General features: G+C 39.5%; 1 protein-coding gene and 1 pseudogene across 2 annotated transcripts in view; one reads left to right on the forward strand and one right to left on the reverse strand.

Annotated features, from left to right (window-relative positions):
* Positions 1–20750, reverse strand: part of ZC3H6 (zinc finger CCCH-type containing 6) — a 64919-nt gene extending 44169 nt beyond the window's left edge. Inside the window, exon 1 of the mRNA XM_037727199.1 lies at positions 20310–20750. Coding sequence (XP_037583127.1) covers positions 20310–20341 — 32 coding nt within the window. The 5' untranslated portion in view covers positions 20342–20750. The remainder of the gene's footprint in view (positions 1–20309) is intronic.
* On the forward strand, positions 6846–7378 carry LOC108318644 (annotated as a pseudogene). The gene has a single exon (XR_001831213.2). The product of XR_001831213.2 is annotated as a 60S ribosomal protein L21-like (transcript).
* Positions 20751–22224: the final 1474 nt, after the last annotated feature.

Here is a 22224-nt window from a genome sequence, read left to right on the forward strand (position 1 = left end):
TCTCTTAAGCAAATCTATATAGATACCAAGTAGATTAGGAGTTGCCAGGTAGACTAGAGGGAAAAATGGAGTGACTGCCAATGGGTACAGGGTTACTTTGTGGAGTGGTGAAATGTTCTAAAAGTAAATAGTGGTAATGATTGTACTACTCTGAATATACTAAAAACCAGTGAACTGTACGCTTTAAAAGTGAAATATATCTCAATAAAGCTGTTATTTTTAAAAAGTTAAAAATATTTTTTCTCTAGATTTAAATATCTAGATTGCAGAAAACTGGGGAAAATCATAATACACTATGGTATAGCAACTCAAGACTCTGAAAATGGTCAGTACCCTCATCATCCATGATGTTCTTATTCTAAGGTAATTATTCACTAAATCTTTATAAACTGCTATGCCTTAATAGAGGATTCTACTTTTTCCATTCTGATATTGCTGGCTATTAAAATAAATTAACCTGAACTACTCAGTCTTACCTCCACAGGTAGTTTCTGCTTTTTCTTTATGCTTGCCTAAAGGCTCCTGTTACAAGCTACAGATCAGAAACTGAGTCTTCTGGAAGAAACACAAAAGCCTCTATAAAAGACTATACAAGTACTCCTAATAGATGATAGCACAAAGACATTACCCATGAACGCAAATTTCTTGGGATAATATGAACAGCATAAAAAAGACAATTTCAGAACATACCAAGTGACCATGTCAGAATCTCTAGGATTTCTTTCCAGTCCAGAAACAAACAACTTAGTAAAAGTAGACTGCTTATTATAAAACCAACAGAACAAAGTATCCTAGATGTTTGAAAAGATTATTTGTAACATTTTTCTTTTCATGCTTTTCTACTAATTCTCACAGTCGTTTCTTCCTTACTATGGATGATGTGGTAGGGTAACTGCTCTGTACTGGTGCCCTGGAAAACTTGCATGTCTCCACACAGGCCACTTGGGTAAGCCCAACAATAGGCTGACCTAAGCCTTGACAGAATGCCCTGTGTTCCTTCAGAATATGGAAAGATAGGCAGACTTGTGAGGTGCTGCTACAAGGCTATTTCTTACCTACCTCCATATTTTGTGGGAGCCTGCTAGAAGGCAGTTTCTCATCCACCTTCCCTTGTTCCATGAGGTCTGAGATTCACCACCTTGCCACTTCTCAGGATATAGCTGTAGGCTAAAAAATTGCTTAGCTACAGGGTGGAAACCTTTCCTCAGCAATAGAGTACCCATCACTCATGTTAACCTATCTGGCCCCGTTTGGTTTCAGTGTTATCCTGCAGGATGAGGGTCATGATGAGCTGATACCATGCTGATGATCCATTTGTCTACGTAATTAATAAACTGATTGAATCTGTCAGCATGCTTGACAGATAACTTGACTGCATCTAGGCTCTGTCCATGCCTATTCTCATCTTTTCCCTCAACCTAAATAGTATATGTATAGTCCTCTTGATTAACCCTTGAACTAACTCCCTACCTTACCCCTACCAAAGTAGATATTTCCCCTCAAGGAAAATACTGTCTGGTCACACTGGGGCCACGTCCATTCACCTGACATGAGTTTTTGTGATTTTCTGTTTATCTCAAAACTTGGCCTTGGGCATTTATATCTTGATGGCTTTTCGTACCTCCATTTTCACTTTATAGCTTCAGAAACAGTTCCTCTTTAAAAATTAACAGTGGTATTAATAGTCTTTTTATCCAATACATTCTTACACCCTCTGGAATTATTTAGTTTGCAGAAACTAAGCTTACCCCTTTTTGACTATCTACAGCCACGGCAATTTTTACTTGGTTGTTTTACTCATCAAGCCAGTCTTAGAATTTGTCAAAGCCTCAACCCAAATACAAAATCCTTCAGGAATGAGACTTAGTACAAATATATGGGCAATATTACATATTTTAATTATTGACATGTCCTCCATAGTCCTATGACAATTTTTGCTGAACTCTATGCAAGGTATCTCTTCCCAAGAGATAACTGAGAATTGCTTTCTTATTTATTCACTTTTGTTACAAGTAATTCCTCTTTTGTTTTTGAAACTACATGTGGCTATCCTAGTTTTTATTTCCTGAATCAACAACATATTTACTCATATTTGCCTCATTAGAACCTAACTTGAATATACACATAATAACTCTATGTAACAATGTAATAATTAGATGATTTAAGATGCTTCCTTCTGATGTCTTCCAGGAGATTATGATAACTTGGAAGTGTCTGAAGGGACACTGATCTCCCTGCATGGGGGTTACAAAACTTGTAAAAGCTCTCAAAACTTGGTTAATAATGCCGACTGAAAAGATAAATAAAGCCATAAAGCCCTGGAAGTATAACAAACTAAACTAAAACAATTAATCCAAGCAGTTACAGGTTAACAACATAGCTTTAGATTTCTTAATGGCACACCAAGAAAAAAATATGACATATTGCTAACATTCCCTGATGAACGTGGAGGGAAGTTTGACTAACCTATAGTCAAACTGAAAGAAAAGACAATTTCGCTAATCCAAGTAGACTCAGAAGGACCCTTGAGATCTAATCTCCTGGTTAAAGTAAGGAAATCTTTGGTGATCAATTTAAAGTGACTTCCAGTCTCTTCTTATCATCATCCTGGTTATTCTTGTCTCACAGTCTTCTAATGCCTGGTCTCCAGAGTTGTACATGCCAGTGCACAGATGTTATTTCACTGATGGTACAAAAAATTATTTTCCAAAGGAAGGAAAAATAAAGAGATTCTGATATTCAGTCAGTCAGGCCAAATGCCAAGTCCTTCAGTCAGATTTCCTACAAAGGTAATAGGCTGTACAGCAGTGAATACATAATCATCTGCTATATTTCTACAGGACCAAGGGATGGTCAAAATAGGGGAAGGGATTGTTAAAATAAAACTCTGCCAAGTTCCCAGTCTGGGCACTCAGAAGTGTTGACCATATGTCCCTGATCTTAACAAACACTCATATCCCAACTCATATCTCTTTGTTAAGCAATGTCTGTGCTTTTCTGACATAAGCAGAAAATAAAACAAAAGGGAGAATTTCTGGTCTCCAAATGAACTAATCAGAACTTAATGCCAAGAATTAGGCATGGGGGCTCATGCCTGTAATCCCAGCACTTTGGGAGGCCAAGGTGGGTGGATCACTTCAAATCAACAACCTGGACAACATGGTGAAAACTCATCTCTACTAAAAATACAAAAATTAGTAAGGGGTGGTGTCAGGTGACTATAGTCCCAGCACTTGGGAGGCTGAGGCAGGGAAATCTCTTGAGCCTGGGAGGTGGAAGCTGCAGTGAGCTGAGATTGTGCCACTGCACCCCAGCCTGGCTAACAGAGTGAGACTCTGTCTCAAAGAAAAAAAAAGTATTTTATTGAACAAACTATAAAATAATCACAGTTAAAATTCTAGAGATTAAGATGAAACTAAAACTGAGATTAGTTTGCATAGGGTATGCCAGAAACCCCCACATAATTTTAGATGTGAGTGTCAAATCTGGCTTTGAGCTTCAAGAAACAAAAATTTGGCCTAAGAGAACAGTGCTTCCAAGACAAAACAGACCAGTTGCTCCAAAGAAGCATACTTTTTTTCCACGAGTAACATCAGGGAGAAATTTCTCCTCTGAGTCCTCATAATGACAATATTACCTGACATAATGGACAGTACCTGATATGACAGACACTGTCCTTAAGAGTGTCCAAATAATCAAAGCAACATTTTATTACTTACAGCATTTGCCAATTTGAGCCAAGGGCACACTACCAAAGTTCAATTAAGAAAAAGCAATTATGTAAAGGAAGAAAGTACTAATGTACAAATATAGAATTATCTGACATTCAGACTTAATCCAGAGATGGAATCCAAAATATCTAGAGCTGCAATTCTTTAAAAGTATACGTATTAAAAAGAATTTTATGTCCTTCTAGCTAAAAAACAAAACAAAACAAAACAAAGAAAAACCATTCATTCATTCAACATGTATTTATTCACCACGTTCTAGGGGGATACAATGGTAAACAAAAAATAAGAAAAAAAACATGGTTTCTTCTCTCATGGAGCTTTTAATCTTGGGGTAGCATAGACACCAATCAAAGAATCACACAAATAAATATAAAATAACAACACAAGTATATGAAAGAGGTAAATGGTGCTATGAGTGCATACAACAGGGGAAAGTCATCTGTCAGGGAAGTGTGGAAGGCTTTCCCTGAGGAAGTTGTGAATAAACTGAGATGAGGAGCTTTTCTGAGAAATAGGGGATAGGGAAAGGACCTCTGCAAATGAAGACATAGGCTGAGCAAAACTTCTATGTAGAAGAGTATGACATACTATAGGAACTAACACAAGGCCAGTGTCACTGGGTCATAAATGTGAATTACTTCAATTCCTCAGGAGTTATTTTAATGTTTGTCAGGAAATGGTGGCCACCAGGGCAAACCAGTTGGGTGACGGTAGGGGATTTGGAGTTATAAGATGCTATAGGTTTGTTTTTTTTAAATCGAATAGCATTTTTTTTTTTTTTTTTTGAGACGGAGTTTCATTCATGTTACCCAGGCTGGAGTGCAATGGCGCAATCTCGGCTCACCGCAACCTCCGCCTCCTGGGTTCAGGCAATTCTCCTGCCTCAGCCTCCTGAGGAGCTGGGATTACAGGCACGCGCCACCATGCCCAGCTAATTTTTTGTATTTTTAGTAGAGACGGGGTTTCACCGTGTTGACCAGGATGGTCTCGATCTCTTGACCTCGTGATCCACCCGCCTCGGCCTCCCAAAGTGCTGGGATTACAGGCTTGAGCCACCGCGCCCGGCCCTCGAATAGCATTTTTTTAAGTGCTCAACAAACAGTCCAAACTTTTTATTGTACATATTTTTCAAAAGCTGGGCATGGTAGTTCATGCCTACAATCCCAGCACTTTGGAAGACTGAGGAAGGTGAACTGGTCAAGCCCAGGAGCTTGAGACCAACCTGGGCAACATGGTAAAACTCTGTCTCTTCAAAAAATACAAAATGAGCCAGGCGTGATGGTACATGCCTGTGGCTCCAGCCATTCTGGAGGCTGGGGTGATAGAATCACCTGAGCCTGGGAGGTCAAGGCTAGAGTACGCCGTCATTGGGCCACTGCACTTCAGCCTGGGTGACAGAGATGCTGTCTCAAAAAAAAAAAAAAAAAGAGGTAAAAAGACTTAACCATATGAAGCTAGAAAATCATATAAAGCCAGAAAATGGGTCCTTATTTCATCTCAAGGTCCCAGATAAGTTGATAAAGAGTGGTTCAGGGTTGGGCACAGTGGCTCATGCCTGTAACCCTAGCACGAGGTGAGTGGATCACTTGAGGTCAAGAGTTCGAGGCCAGCCTGGCCAACATGATGAAACCCCATCTCTACTAAAAATTTGTATTTTTAGTAGAGATGGGGTTTCATCATGGCATGGTGGTGCTGCCAGTAGTCCCAGCTAAAGAGGCTGAGGCAGGAAAATCGCTTGAATCCGCGAGGCAGAGGTTGCAGTAAGCTGAGATCATGCCCCTGTACTCCAGACTGGGCAACAGAGCAAGACTCTGTCTCAAAAAAAAAAAAAAAAAAGTGTGTTTCAGTTCAGGGGAACAGCCCACCAGATAAAAGCCTCTACATCAAAGCCAGTAGGACAGGGGTAGGGGGCCAGGAGGTGCAAGAAGAGGAATGCTCAAAGAAATGAAAACTATTTTATTAATAAGGTTTGCAGTTCAAAAAAGAGCTGAGCACCACCAATATCCAGAAGAAAGAGTGGAATATAGTGAAGCAGGTGACTGCCAGAACGGGAATTTCTACCTAAAGAGGTTCCAAACAATAACCAAATGAACTCTCTTATTTAATGAAGACCTACGGTTCTGGCAAAGTGAGGTCACCTGAACCTGGAAATTAAAACAGGAGTGTTAAACAAGAATAACCAGCAATAAAAGATTTTTTTAAAGGATTACTTAAGGCTTTAGACTTAAGTGGCATGTTAAAACTAATTATTTAACATCATAGTAAGGTAGAACAAAAAGCTCTAGAACCAGAAAGATCTGTATTTAAATTCTGCTTCCCAATGTACTACCTGTATGAACATGAACAAATTATGCCATCCTTCTAACATTCAGTTTCCTTCTCTACAAAATGGGATGAATTCATCACCCTTACCACTGCAGAGTTGTTTAAGGATTAAGTGAGAGATAAAGTTAAGTAATTACCTAGCATTGTACCACCTAGTAGATAGCCCTCAATGAAAGCTTCCTTTCCCCTTGTGACTTACCTTAAGTATACATATTTGAATAGAATTACTATGCTGGACTACAAGTACTTCCACAGGAATTAACTGGGAAAGGATATAAATCCAAGGAGAAGGGATTTTAAGAGGAAATTTCTCTTATTTTCCTTCAGAGAATAACAATGAAAAACTATCTGGAATAGGTTAAAAAAAAAAAAAAGGAAGCTGGAATAGACCAACTTTGGAGTCTGTTCCTGAAAGATTTGTACTTTATTCCATCTCTATGCAACACTCAGCAGCAGTATGTATGAACACCTCCCATATCCTCAAAGTCTCCCCAAGGCAATAAAAAAACATAAAATGGAGCATGACATCTAGTGTTCACAGGGATATGGTGACAATAGATGTTAATGATGATTCAAAGTAACCAAATAAAAGATAAATCAGCAACTGTCTGTTTAGGAAAACAGAAAGGCATGCTATGTATTCTATTCACAAAGAGTTCCTTCAAAATGTTTCCAACAAATTGGGTTTTGATAAGAAAATATCTGACAATTATTAATTCTCTGCCCCTATCCAATGCAAGATGGAAGCAGTAGTGCGGAACATTAACCTAGAAAATTAAGAATTTAAAAATATATCCATAAGCGCATTTCGGCCGGAACCGCCATCTTCCAGTAATTCACCAAAATGACGAACACAAAGGGAAAGAGGAGAGGCACTCGATACATGTTCTCTAGGCCTTTTAGAAAACATGGAGTTGTTCCTTTGGCCACATATATGCAAATCTATAAGAAAGGAGATATTGTAGACATCAAGGGAATGGGTACTGTTCAAAAAGGAATGCCCCACAAATGTTACCATGGCAAAACTGGAAGAGTCTACAATGTTACCCAGCACACTGTTGGCATTGTTGTAAACAAACAAGGGCAAGATTCTTGCCAAGAGAATTAATGTGCATTTTGAGCACATCAAGCACTCTAAGAGCCGAGACAGCTTCCTAAAACGTGTGAAGGAAAATGATCAGAAAAAGAAAGAAGCCAAAGAGAAAGGTACCTGGGTCCAACTGAAGCGCCAGCCTGCTCCACCCAGAGAAGCACACTTTGTGAGAACCAATGGGAAGGAGCCTGAGCTGCTGGAACCTATACCCTATGAATTCATGGCATAATAGGTGTTAAAAAAAATAAAAGACCTCTGGACTGTAAAAAAAAAAATATATATATATATATATATATATAATCCATAAGCTTGTACGCTTGACATCATGAAGAAAACCACACTATTCCTAAAATATATTATACTTCGTCATAAGCAGAAACAGACTATTACGTGAATAAACCAAACTGTGAATTAGCTTGCCGTAGTTTTTTTGAGACATTTTGAAAATTATTCTTTTTATATTTCATTTACTCTCTTTGATATCTAAGCTAGAATTGATTTATTACCTTTCCAATTATCCTCTTGATGTAGGCTTTCCAGTGCAGACTGGAGAACTAGAAATTCCACAGAAACAAATCTCAGATAAAATTTCCTTAGCATATGAGTATCAGAAAATAATCTTCTAGGTGTCATGATATCAAAACAAAAGTTTTAAAAGTTGATACTTTCCACAATATTTTCATATAACAGTTCTCTAGAAATGCTTATTGGATGAATCTACAATGAACCAGAATGAAACAGCCTGTTATCTAGTAATATCCCAAAAGGGCATTTGGTCTATAAATATCTAGTATCTCAATCCAGTATCTGCTACTAGATCAACTATAATTATAAGGTACTGCAACTGGGAGATGTGGGGGAGTAGACTTTTTAAAATAAATGTTCCAAATTATTACTTTGGCCTAACAATTCAGCCAAAGTATGCTTCTTCAATTCTGCCTTGGCCCATCTCAAGTCATTTTTGGTATCCCTGAATGTCACATGGTCAGGGATTGCATCATTCAGTTACCATGATATCTAAACAGTGTAATTTAAAATCTAGCCAGCCACAGTGGCTCATGCCTGTAAACCCAGAACTTTGGAAGGCTGAAGCAGGCAGATCGCTTGAGCCCAGGAGTTCAAGACCAGCCTGGGCAACATGGCAAAACCCTGTCACTAACAAAAATACAAAATTTAGCCGGGCGTGGTCATGTACGCCCATAGTCCCAGCCACGAGAGAGAATGAGACAGGAAAATCTCTTGAACTGGGGAGGCGGAGGTTGCAGTGGGCCGAGATTGCGCCATTGCACTCCAGCCTGGGTGACAGAGCCACCCACGTTTCAGAAAAAAAAAAAAAAAAGTTGTGCACTGGGTAGCCAAGATGTCATTCCCAAAGTATACACCGTTGCGCCTGGCCACTATGCCCTTGACCCAGCCAAATAGGAAATATTTCCGGAAACCCAGCGCCTGCAAACCAAGCGGTTGGCTATTAAGAGCCCAGCTGAAACCTGCTTCAGTACAACGAATCTAACCGCCGAGGGCTGATCGAAGATCCTGCCTTGATTCGTTAGATCTATGCAAGATCAGCAAATGTCTATCCTAATTTCAGACCCACTCCTAAAAACTCACTCTTGGGAGCTCTGTGTGGAATTGGTACCTTCTTCTGGTATTATGTTTTCAAAACTGACAGGGATAGGAAAGAAAAATTTATCCGGGAAGGAAAATTAAATCAAACATTTAACCTGTCATATTAAGTCTGGCAGTGATGACTATATGTAGTCTTGCTTAAATAAATTGTCTATTAATCATTAAACAACAACAAAAAAAACCCAGAATATCTTTTATTTTTTTTATTATTTGATTTTTTTGAGACGGAGTCTTACTCTGTCACCCAAGCTGGAGTACAGTGGTGCAATCTTGGCTCACTGCAGCCTCTGCCTACTGAGTTCAAGAGATTCTCCTGCCTTAGCCTCCCAAATAGGTGGGATTACAGGTGCCAGCCACCACGCCCAGCTATTCTTTTTGTATTTTTAGTAGAGATGGGGTTTCACCATGTTGGCCAGACTGGTCTTGAACTCCTGACCTCTGGTGACCGACCCGCCTAGGCTTCCCGAAGTGCTGGGATTACAGGCGTGAGCCATCACACCCAGCCCAAAAATATTTTTTCAAGTATGAAAAACCGATGTTATTTAGGTGCAGTGGATCACACCTGTAATTCCAGCACTTTGGGAGACCAAGGCCAGCAGATTCCTTGAGGTGGGAGCTTGAGATCAGCCCGGCCAACATGGTGAAACCGTCTCTACCAAAAAATAGGGAAATTAGCCAGGCATGGTGGCGCAGGCCTGTAGTCTCAGCTACTCAGGAGACTGAGGCAGGAGAATCATTTGAACTTGGGAGGCAGAGGTTGCAGTGGGCCAAGATCGCACCACTGCACTCCAGCCTGGGTGACAAGAGTTAAACTCTGTCTCAAAACAAAAAAAAAATTTACTCTTACTATCTGAATATTCATTTTCCAATTTAAGGTATTTTAGATATAACTTGGAATTAAAATCTTTTTGTGTGACTGTATATGTTGAAATTTTCTCAATTAGATGAAGTATAAATGTACATTAATGCAAGAGAATGAAGCATAAATGTACATTAATGTAAGATGAAGTATAAATGTACATTAATGCAAAATATTCTTTTGCTACTTTATGTACGAAAAAAATTAACAATTTTCAAATGGGCAAATAATAGTGTAATAATATTGAGAGAGTTAGCTAGTGACTTTAGGAAGAATATTAAATTCTTTTTCAGATGACAAATAATTATAAAAACTTTAATGAAAAATACAAAGCAGAATAATAGAGATTTTATATCATAATTTTAACTGCAGTTAGTTGTTTTTCATACCAGTATTCATAACACTAAACAAAATCATTTCTAAAGACTATGTCTGATTTTTAATTATTTTATTCCATAAATCTTTTTTTTTTTTTTTTGAGACGGAGTTTCACTCATGTTACCCAGGCTGGAGTGCAATGGTGCGATCTCGGCTCACCGCAACCTCCGCCTCCTGGGTTCAGGCAATTCTCCTGCCTCAGCCTCCTGAGTAGCTGGGATTACAGGCACACACCACCATGCCCAGCTAATTTTTTGTATTTTTAGTAGAGACGGGGTTTCACCATGTTGACTAGGATGGTCTCGATCTCTTGACCTCGTGATCCACCCGCCTCGGCCTCCCAAAGTGCTGGGATTACAGGCTTGAGCCACCGCGCCCGGCCATAAATCTTTTTTTCTTCCTTTTTTTCTGAGACTCACTCAAAATCCATGAATATTCTAAGAGAAAATCTTATCTGGGGATTCTTCATTTTTTGTAGACAAAAGCAGAATGTTAACTCTGTCACTTCAGAATTTCATGAGGAGGAAAAAATCCAAAGTTATGTACAACATAATCATTTTTGCTCTAGATATTATATATGTATATACATATTTATATACACACATATATAAACACAGACACACAGAAAGATGTTAAGAGGAAGAAAGTTCCTCCACCTATTTTGTATTCCACTAACTTTAATGGAAAGTGACCTTCTATTTAGTGTCTGTACGTGCATTACAGCAATCACAGGAACAATGCAGCAAGAGGCAGCACTGAGAAATTATCATTACTGCACTATAATGTCCTACTCTTAAAATAAGATTACCAATATTTCTAAGAATAAACTATAATAACTTCAGGGATAACATTTCGTATCTTCACATAAGCCAGAAGTTTAGGATGAAGATACTAACTTCTGTGCCAGCTTTGACAAATACTGGTTTTCACACTTGGCCATTTGGCATTCAGAAAAGAAATATTCGGCGCACTAAATGTACAGCCAAAATGTGTAGGTAATTCCTATATCAATGCATTATTTACTTCCATTTTCATGTGCTTACACAAAACATAATTTTTAAAGAGGATCTTATATTTTCTAAGGGTGCAGAAATCAATTAACAGCCTCCCTTATGGGTCTAACAGAAGATATTATAAAAAACTCAACCCCACACAGAAGCACCAGTGATCAAATAACATTTTATTGTTAACTACCAATAATCAAGAAATTAGTTCTTCTGATCTCTATGCATTGTCAATGAATTCCCTTCACAGGCTGAAACTTGTACACAACAGAATTGCTTTCTATAGCTAAAAACTTACAGATCTAAGTTAGCTAGACCTGATTTCACATTCTCTTAAAATATAATGTAAAGATTATTTACGTCCTTATACACTGAAATTTTAGAAAAAGGTATATTTCAAGATTTAGACAGAAGTGCACAAGATAAATTTATAATTACTAACATGAAATTGTCTGTGATTCAGTAATACCCAAAATGAAAAACACTTATAAATGTCCAATATCCCAATCCAGTATCTGATACCAGAGTAACTACCATTATGAGGCAATGGAAAGAGTACCAAGATAGATTGTGATTCTCACTCAGCTGTTTAGTCATTTTGGACAAGTTATTTGCCCTTCCAAGTCTGTTTCCTAAACTATAAAATAAATATATTAATATCATCTCTGTCTATATGCACCCAATGGAGTTATAGAAATTATAAACTATGATATATGTGAAATATTGAGTATCATGAGGGTTCCAAATCTAGGTTCTTTATTTTCATACCAACTTTATGAATAGACTGTGATTGATTTTTATGTAGTTTTATGTTTACTTTTAATGTTTACTCTCTTTAGAAATTAGTTGGGACTTGGTTATTTATTTGTCACTCAAGAATGTAGATATGATTTACAAAAGTATATTAAGAGTTATCTCAAGTATTAGTGTTAAGCTAGAACTCAAATTACAAACAAAACAAAGTAAAAGAAAACGAATATAATATCATTTATAATACAGAAAGCTTGTTCTTTGCCAAGAGTAATAATAATCTGCTGAAATTGTTATTGTTAGTCACTTAATAACTACTTTCTTGGTTGGTACACATCAGCAGTAGTCAAGTAACACCTCCTAGAACCCAACCACCAAAAAAAGGTAATCAGGAATAAGAATGTCCTCAGAAAGCTCTACTGTATAAACCAGAACATAGATTAGGAAGGCAGGTACAAGGACCAAGTAAAAGATAGGACTAACTGAATTTAAGATATTAACATGCAATGAAAAGAAATATATCTACCAGAAATATGGAGGTGAGCAGTTTGGTCAGCCATGGAAGCAGTGAAAAAGGAAAGGTACAAAACACTATCATGTAAGCATTACCCAGGAGAAAGGATATCCTGTAAGGCAGACTGATGTAAGTAACTGCTTGACAAGTATATTATGGAGATGGGATTAGCACTTTATCAGAGTTAATACCATTTCAAACTTCTAGTCATTTGTAATCAAATACCTTGTTGTTATCTCATGATCTTGTTCAGTAGGCAACCATTGAAATTTGGTTTTCCATTCAGCATTCTACATGGAAAGAATATACTCAGTGATGTAAATTTCTAGTCCTTATTTTACTTGAATAAACTAGCATTCTCTTGTGATGGGGATGTATATGCTCAGATAAGAGTATGGGCTCTGTAGTCAGGTTACTTTGAGTTCCTACTAATTTACTTTGTGATCTTGGGAAATTCACCAATCTGTTGTCTGTTTCCTCACGTGTACAAAGGGGGTCTAATAATAGGACCCATTTCCCAAGGCTGTTGTGAGGATTAAACAATTCATGTGGCCAGGCATCAGTGGCTCATGCCTGTAATCCCAGCACTTTGAGAGGCCGAGGCAGGTGGATCACCTGAGGTCAGGAGTTCGAAACCAGCCTGGCCAACATGGCGAAACCCCATCTCTACTAAAAATACAAAAATGAGCCGGGTGGAGTGGTAGGCACCCGTAATCCCAACTACTCAGGAGGCTGAGGCAGGAGAATGGCTTGAACCCAGGAGGCAGAGGTTGCAGCAGTGAGCCGAGATTGTGACACTGCATTCCAGCCTGGCTGACAGAGTAAGAAGTATAAAAAAAAAAAAATTGCCGGGCGCAGTGGCTCAAGCCTGTAATCCCAGCACTTTGGGAGGCCGAGGCGGGTGGATCACGAGGTCAAGAGATCGAGACCATCCTGGTCAACATGGTGAAACCCCGTCTCTACTAAAAATACAAAACATTAGATGGGCATGGTGGTGCGTGCCTGTAATCCCAGCTACTCAGGAGGTTGAGGCAGGAGAATTGCCTGAACCCAGCAGGCAGAGGTTGCAGTGAGCCAAGATCACGCCATTGCACTCCAGCCTGGGTAACAAGAGCGAAACTCCGTCTCAAAAAAAAAAAGAAAATTAAAAAAATTTTTTTAAAAAATTTCATGTAAAGCACTTAAAATAGTACCTATCATATAGCAAGTGCTAAACAAATGCTAGCCTTGTTATTATTTTTGAACATGAATTAACATTTCTAAGTCTGATCGCTCTGACACTGATCAGTTTCTAAATCTGAAAAACTAAAGCAGGGCTACTGTGTTGTGTAACTCCAAGGGCGTCAATGCACAAGAGAATAGAGTTCTCTGGCAGCTCTGAACTGAAGGCACAACCTGGTAAATTCAAGGTCACCCACCATGAGGTTCTTTTCAGTAGCTAATCTGTCCAGGTGAAAAACTGACTTAATATGTAACAGTCATAATGTCTACCATAGAGAGGCAGATCCCCTAAATAAGTGAAGCACACCCTGAGTGGTGAGTTTGCCAAGAAACTATGAGTGACAAGGCTGTGGAAGGCAGAGAGCTCAAGTCAAGCCTTAAATGCTTCAAATACAGATATTTTAAAATATCCTGTCAGGCAAAAACAACAGTATAGGCAGATTTTAAGCCTGAAGGCCACCAGTTTGCAAACCCTTACAGTACCCTTTCATTCAAATCTTAAAATATTTTAACTTAGGATAACATATATCCTGTGACCTATTTTTAACCTTTATCTTTATTGCTCTGTAACTGTCCCTTCTTTTGTCCTCCCTTGGCTTCCAAAACCTTCTGTGCTCTTCTCCATAACCTCTTGACACACATACCTTGAGTGGTATCATTCATTTCAACTAACATTTCAATCAGCTAAAAAACTCCAGATATTTATATCCAACTCTATCAATGCTAAGAAATACCTCATGAATTTTATCTGTCTACTTTCTCATTGCCAATATCTTTGGTCAAGTCTTCATGTGATTTCTAGATGTTTACAATAGGTTTGGCCCATTCTATTTTCTCATTGTCCACATCCAGCCACCAGCAAATCCTACTGGTTCTAATACCAATTGAACAATATCCACAATCCAATTATTTTCATCTAAACCATCATCATCTGTCACCTAAATTACCATAGCAGTTCCTTTTATTACTCACTTACCATACCACTCATTTACCACATACCATAGAGGATCCTGTCTCTCCTCTGTTCAATCTCCCAGTGGCTCCCAGGTCACTCAAGAGTGAAATCCAAGGTCCATACAATGGCTTACAGGGCCCTATACAATTGCCTATCACCCCTCTTGTTTATTCTCTTATTACTCTCCCCCTTGCTCATTCTTTTCTCTGGCCACACTGCTCCCTTGGTTTTCCTCAATCATACCAGGCTCATTCCTGGTGCAGGTTTTGTCTACCTCCCACTCCCTTTATCTGGATACTCTTTCCTCAAATGTCTTGGGTCTGGATTGTTCTCTTATTTCAGAGCTCTTTGCTGAATTGTTACTCTTTCATAAGTGCTTCCCTAAACACCCTCTCCATATCCACTTGACTCCCCATCTCCGTTTCTGCTTTATCACCATCTAACACATCTGTTTTTCACGTTTATTTATTTTCTGTCTCTCCCAAGAAAATGTGACCTTCATTACAGCAATAATTTTTTTTCTGTATTGTTGTATTCCTGATTCTAGAACAGTATGTATTAAATATTAAGTACTTTGTGTTTAATGAAAATGACGAAAAGCTTCCTAACTTGTCTTCCTTCTACTGATCTCCCCTTCTGTAGTCCACTTCCTCCTATCCCCCAGGTAGCATACCAAAAAATGCATCCAATCATTCTCCTGCTTAAAAGGCTTTAATGGGATCCCCACATCCTTTAGAGTCTGGCGCCAAATTTAATCCTTTTCCCCATTCCCCAAAATAGTTCTACACTCTCCACATACTAACACTTTTATCATCCTTGAACCTACTTATGCCATTTCTCCATGCTTTTCATTTATCTCTGCATTTACTTGGCCAAAGTTTTACTCATCCTCCAGATCTAGCTATGCCATGATGTCTCCCAGAAGCCTTCACCTGTACCCCCATAGCACTCAGTTCATACCTCCATTATAGTACTTGCTATAACTATGTATTTACCAATCTGTTTCTGTAACTACAGTATAAGATCCCAGAGAGCAAGTTCATGATGTTGTGTCCAGAGCTGTTTTGCCAGTGCTTAACACTATATTTAGCAGAGAGGAAACACTGTAAGTCTGCTGAAAAATGAAAATGTAATGAATGAAATTTTAAAATGAATGAAACAATTTGTTTATGAGAGGTTGGGGGGAAAAAAGTCTTCCTAAGAGTCAGAGTGCTTTCCAACATTAAACCTGAGGCCTGATATGAGTTTTTACATTTACTAAAGAAAAACATCCTTTAGTAATTTTAACAATAAATTAGTGGATTCAGGAATCAAAAATAAATTAATGGCTAGTCAGGAGAGGTATTTACTCCACAGAACATACTAATTTACAAACCAGATATTATGTAGAGCAAAAAGTATACTCTGATCTGAGAAAAGGCATCTGCAACTTTTTAAAATTAAAATTGTTTTTAAAGTGGGAAGGAAAATTGAAAATGATCTAGTGTAACTACCTCATTTCACAAATAAGAAAAATCATGAAAAGGGGAAGAACATTAACCAAGTTAGAAGATCAGGATCAAAACCAAGGTTTTATTCAAAATGAAGAGCTTGCTCTCAAATGTAACACGTTACAATTCCAGACTACTCAAGAATTAAAGCCCAGGACTTATTCCATTAGTTTGCTATGCAAACTTAATGAAGAGTGAAATAATATTGCAAGTAAGAGTTTGCATACCTGGGTTCTTATCTAGGCTGTATTTGTGAGATCTCAGACAACTCACTGAACCTTGTAATACTACCTTAATTAACTACCACGTGGGATTAATGTGAGCATCAAATGAAAGCCCTGTTGCAAATTAAAAGTATAATCATCTTTTCCATCCTCATCCCTTCAGATTCTCCAGTGTAGTCATTTAATAAGTTATCAATCTATATGGGGGGGGTCATAAACCACTGGCGATTCTGACTAGTTGGAGTTTTGTTATTCTTGTTGTACAGAAGGACAGAAAACAGTGAGAGAAGGGTGGGGAAGCTGTTTATACATTATAAACCTCCTCCCAAAGGAGAGTATTATCCATATCACCTATCAATTAAAGACTCTTTTGAGACTCACAAGTTCTTAAACTGTTCATGTTAAAATTGTTTCCCCCAGTACAGGCCCTACAAAACCTTTTAGCATTAGCATATTTCAGAAAATTCTGCGACAATTACTTGGATTATATTTATCTTATCCTATTCTACTGTAGATGTGCCCAAAGCAGGGACTCACAGTATTTCATCTTCAGGAGCTGTTTGTGAATTGTCTTAATTGGGTCAACATCCAGCTGAAATATAAAACTAAGCGGCTGGAGTTGTGCCTGAGAGAACTGAATGAAACACAACTGAATGACAAGAGACAAGGATTATACTCCCCTCTGATTTCCCCCAACTCCTTCCTCTTCATGTCTATTATTTATTTCCAAAGACCTTTTAGAAACTAGGCTCCAGGCATATGCAAAAGTCCTCTACTACAATCTACATAGCCAAAAGTATATTTACAAGTATTTTTATATTAACATTTTATAAAATACAATGTTTTGCCTCTAGGTGTGAAAATATTTAAAGGAAAGTACACTAAATGGATTTTTTTTTTAAGTTATTCATTTGGCAAACAATCATGTTCACCATCTAACACGTCCAAGGCTGAGCATGGTGGCTCACACCTGTTAATCCCAACACTCTGGGAGAGGCTGAAATGGGAGGATGGCTGGAACCCAGGAGTTCAAGACCTGCCTGGGCATTAGCGACACTCTCTTTCTTTCTTTCTTTCTTTCTTTTTTTTAAAGACGGGGTTTCACCCTGTTGGTCAGGTTCGTCTTGAACTCCCGACCTCAGGTGATCCACCCGCCTTGGCCTCCAAAGTGCTTGGATTACAGGTGTAAGCCACCATGCCTGGCTTGCAAGACTCTATTTCCTTAAAGGAGAAAAAATTATGCATTCTGTAAATTCCATTTACATTTAGAATCTCATTCTCACACAAACAGTAATATTTTGTATAAAATCAAAGCAATTGTAAATATAAATCATAGACTTCATTTTTTTTTTCCTGCCCACACAGTATACCTTAATTTTTGAAAATGTTATAAGAAGAATATCCTTGGCTGGGTGCAGTGGCTCACACCTGTAATCCCAGGTCTTTGGGAGGCCAAGGTAGGTGGATCTCTTGAGGTCAGGAGTTTGAGACTAGCCTGGCCAACATGGTGAGATGGAGTGTCTACTAAAAATACAAAAAAAAGCTGGGTGTGGGGTGCACGCCTGTAATCCCAGCTACTCCAGACCCAGGAGGCGGAAGTTTCAGTGAGCAAAGGTCTTGCCACTATACTCCAGCCTGGGTGATAGAGTTAGACTCTGTCTCAAGAAAAGAAAGAAAGAAAGAAAAGAAAGAAAGAGAATATCCTTGAGACAAAGCCTAGCTCCATATACCAAGTTTTATATATTTTTCTCCACTGAATTCACAGGAACTTTCATTACAGTATAAAATAGCCATAATGTGGAAGGATAGAATATTTGAAGGGCCCACAGATTAGTCCATTTTTTCTGAAATTTCTTAAGAATTATCCAGGGAGCCTATGAAAAATACCCTAGAGATTCTGATTCAGTTGCTCTGGGCAGAACAAAAATGTATTCCCCAAAGTGATTTTGATGATTAACATTAGGAAACACTGATCTAGTATAGCAGTTCTCAATTGGGCACATATTAGAATTTCCTGGGGGGCTTTTAGAACTCTTAAAACCCAGGCTGAGGTCCAGACCAACAGAAATAGCAGCAATACTTTTTTTAAAAAGTTCCCTGGGGAAGGTTTAGAACCATTGATCTGATCTTGCAGAATTTCTCCTGACTTTTAGTTCACTTTGTTTTTGATGTAGTTGTTTTGTTTTTTATGTGGGCTGACCAAAAAAGTGTGAAAAAAATAAACCATCACTTTCGCCTCAGAACAATGATGCCTCTTAACAATTGGATAAGTGGAGCTAACCTTTTTATTTCAGAAATCATTAGAAAATATGTTTAGTCCTAATTTTAAATAAAATAGACTAATCTTAACCCTTAGCTCTTACTGCCAACCTGTTAACATATCTTACAAAGAATTCTTTAGAGTTTTCTTTTTATCCTCTAAATCAACATTTTTATTTTTATTTTTAGAGACAGAGTTTCACCAAGTCGGTCAGGCTGCTCTCCAACTCCCCACCTCAGGTGATCCGCCTGCCTCAGCCTCCCAAAATGCTGGGATTACAGGTGTGAGCCACTGCTCCCAGCCTTCTAAATCAATATTTTAAAATTTCAAATTCTTTAAAAGGTCTAACATCACAGTTCCTTACTAGCAAAATTATTTTGATACCTGAATTTGACATGATTTTTTCATAATGTACAATATGTAACTCCATATACTGAAGTTACTCTGTGAGAGAGAATAGATTTCCTTCTTCCATACAAAAGAAAGAATTTTACGCTCCATTAGCAAAACCCCATCATTGGTTTGTCCACAGATACTCGAGTGGGAAGCTACTCAAGATATCAGTCAACCCATTCTAAGAATGTTCTTTTTAATATAAAAGATAATGTTTTTTAAAAATCATTTAAAATGTGCCAAGTGCAAGCTTATGCATCTATCATTTTTAAGAGTGCATTTTACTTTCTAAAAATTACCACACTTTTGATTGACGTGCCCTCCGGGAATCTACTTTTATTATTGCAGTATTGAAGTTGTTGAAATATCAACCTTCATCCCTCTCAAGACCGCTAGGTATTTAGATATTTCAAATTTCAGCAGTTTGTCATTTTTGCTTCTGGGTTTTAAAAATGTGTTTAGTTTGCTTTACCAAGCAGATCACATTACTACAGATAAAACTTAGGTAACGTATATAGTCCACAGTACAATGTATATTTTTGATTACTTCTATGAGGTTCGAGATTTTCAAATATTCTAAGTAAGAATCAGATGCAATGAATTTTGTTTCAGAAAGTTTAATGAAAGCCCCCGTTTTCATTATTAAAGATACGTATTAACACATACGAATGATAAAATTTTAAGTCTAACCAAAATTTAAGTATGCTACAGTATACTTTGCAAATGTCCCCAAACTTGAATGGAATCAAGAATGTGCCGCTTATGGCACAGAGCAAAAATAAAAAATCAGAATCTCAGTTAAATATTCAAGAGATACACACCATCTAGAAAACTGGGCTAGCCTGAATAATCCATGGAGTTTTTCCTTTAGGGTAAAACTGTGCTACACTAAGTTTCTGCAAAGCCTAATTATTTTGTGTTAACATACTGAACTTGAAACTTGCCATCTCAAATTCCAAGGGATAAGACTGTATACCACAGCTGGCTGCTTAAAAATTTCCTGAAATTGGGGGCTGCTTAAAAATTTCCTGAAAACCAAACATGTTTATTTTTCAGACGTGTTCTCGGTTCTCGGGTAGTAGTCAAATATCAAACACCCGTTCCTGAAAATTCCTGGCTGGTCCTATCTGGCCGGGAGCACCGACCCCTGGACGGGAAGAGGCAGGACCGCAGCACCGAGCCGGGACACTGAGAGCCGCCCGGCGCACACGGAGCCCGCCCGGGGGGCGGGGGGCTCGCACGTGCCCGGCCGGGGGCGGGGCCGGCGCCGGCGAGCAGCGACCCCGACTCGGGGAGGCGGGCGCGGCCGGGCAGACCTCTCCCGCGGCCGCGATCCAGCGGTTTACATAAGGGTGCGCGTCATGGAACTGATGGAGCCACACAGAGACGTCTAGGTCATGCAGGAGGCGCCCGGCCCCGGCCCGCTCCCGCCGCCCCAGACCCCTCCTCTCATCCGACAGAAAGACAGACAAGAAGGGTTCCCGACCTGTCGTGCCCTGCATGTTCAGAGTCTGTCATGTTTGGTCAAGAACGGGGCGGGGCTGGAGGGCAGGTCTGCGAGGCCGGCGGCGGCGGGGCGCGGGGAAGACCCCTGCGCCGCCTGCGGGAACCTGCTCCCGGCCGCCGCCGACAGGTGACGAAGTGGTAAAAACTCACGGTTACTAGTGAGCGACACAGACACAGACTTTCCAGTCTATTAACAACCACGCCAGAGAGGTGGGGCTCTAACTGCAAACACTGGGCAACGGCCCCGCGCTGCCGGCGCTGCCGCTCTAGTCTCTATTCGCCGCCGGTGGCTGTGGCGTGGGAGCGGGCGGGCGGCGTGCACCGACGCGGGGATTTGGACAGTGGCCGTAACGGTGATTTCTCCTCACCAACATGGCGGCACCCGAAACAGGCAGCTCGAGAAAATGGCGCCGGCCGCAACACCTTGCCCGGGACTAAAGGGCAAGAGAGATTCCTCCGCGAGCCGCGGCCCTTGCCCAGCCTGCCGGGGCTGAGCGCGTTGACCATTGGATGAGACTGCCCGTCAATCACATGCAGGGGCGGGTCTCCACAGTTCCCTGTGCAGCGGCGGAGGCGGCAGCCTAGTGGCGGGGACGGGTGGCGAGAGACGCGGCTGAGTGGCTTCTCCAGTGGCTGCAGGAGCGGGAGGCGGCCCGCGGGACCAGCGAGGGCCACCAGCGCTTCTGCTCTGGGCAATTTTTTTTCTTGGAGACGCCCGCCGCCTGAGGAGTTCCAGACGCATCAAGCAAACGGGCCCCAAAACTGTTACCCGAGGCGGGCAGGGGTGGGATAATAAAGAACAGGCGGCCGTCGAGTGCATAAAAAAATTTTTTTGAAAACCTTTGTTCTTGCAGTAATGGGGAATGCAGTTTCTCCTTCACTGTTGTAGCGAGTATCTGTTTTTGTAACGTTTAGTGCTCAGAATAATGAAGGAAAATAGCTTGCCAGGCAATTTTTTCTTATATTTGCCGCTAAATTTACCCAATTATTACTTAAAATAGGAATAGCTGTCAAAATAATTATATAAACTTTACGTTATTTCGTAAGAATATTAACGTAAAATGTATGCGAGTATTTTATAAATAACTATTAGGCATGACATTATTATTTTTTTGAGATGGGAGTCTCGCTCTGTTGTCCAGTCTGGAGTACAGTGGCGCGATCTCGGCTCACTGCAACCTCTGCCTCCAGAATTCAAGCAATTTTCTTGCCTCAGCTTCCCGAGTAGCTGGGACTACAGGAAGCGCCTCCATGCCTGGCTAATATTTGTGTTTTTAGTAGAGACGGGGGTTTCACCATGTTGGCCAGGCTGGTCTCGAGCTCCTGACGACAGGTGATCCGCATGCCTCTCCCTTCCAAAGTGCTGGTATTGCGTGAGCCACCGTGCCTGGCCGTGCATGACTTTTTTACTTACGAACGTGGTCTTAAGAAATTTTTAAATGACAAGTCAGTGGTTTGGCCTATTTAATATGTTAGCCCTGAATGAAGGTTCCTTGCTTTTTACTAAAATGATAGACTTAATGATTAATCCAAATAACTGACTTCATTTGTCTGTCCTTAATAATACATTTTCCTAGCATAAATGGAATGCATCCAGAAGCAATTGCAATGAGTGGATTAAATTAGAAACGTAAAGTGTTTGATATTAATATATACCTTGAAAAGAAAGGCTGGGCCGGTGGCCTTTCAAAAAAAAAAAAAAAAGTAGGGCTTTTTTTTTTTTTTTTTTTTTAAGTTGAATGCAACCAGTGACAGGAACTCGTCACATTTTACCTTAATACATTTCTAGGAAGCTTTCAAACAGTAGACCTGAAGAAACTATGTTAACATTTGGAGTTACATTAAAATCTCAAGACGGTTTTATTCTAACTATTTTACTTAATTTAGGACTTACT

This window comes from Cebus imitator, unplaced genomic scaffold, assembly GCF_001604975.1.
Source record: "Cebus imitator isolate Cc_AM_T3 unplaced genomic scaffold, Cebus_imitator-1.0 Scaffold222, whole genome shotgun sequence".
Classification (NCBI taxonomy): domain Eukaryota; kingdom Metazoa; phylum Chordata; class Mammalia; order Primates; family Cebidae; genus Cebus; species Cebus imitator.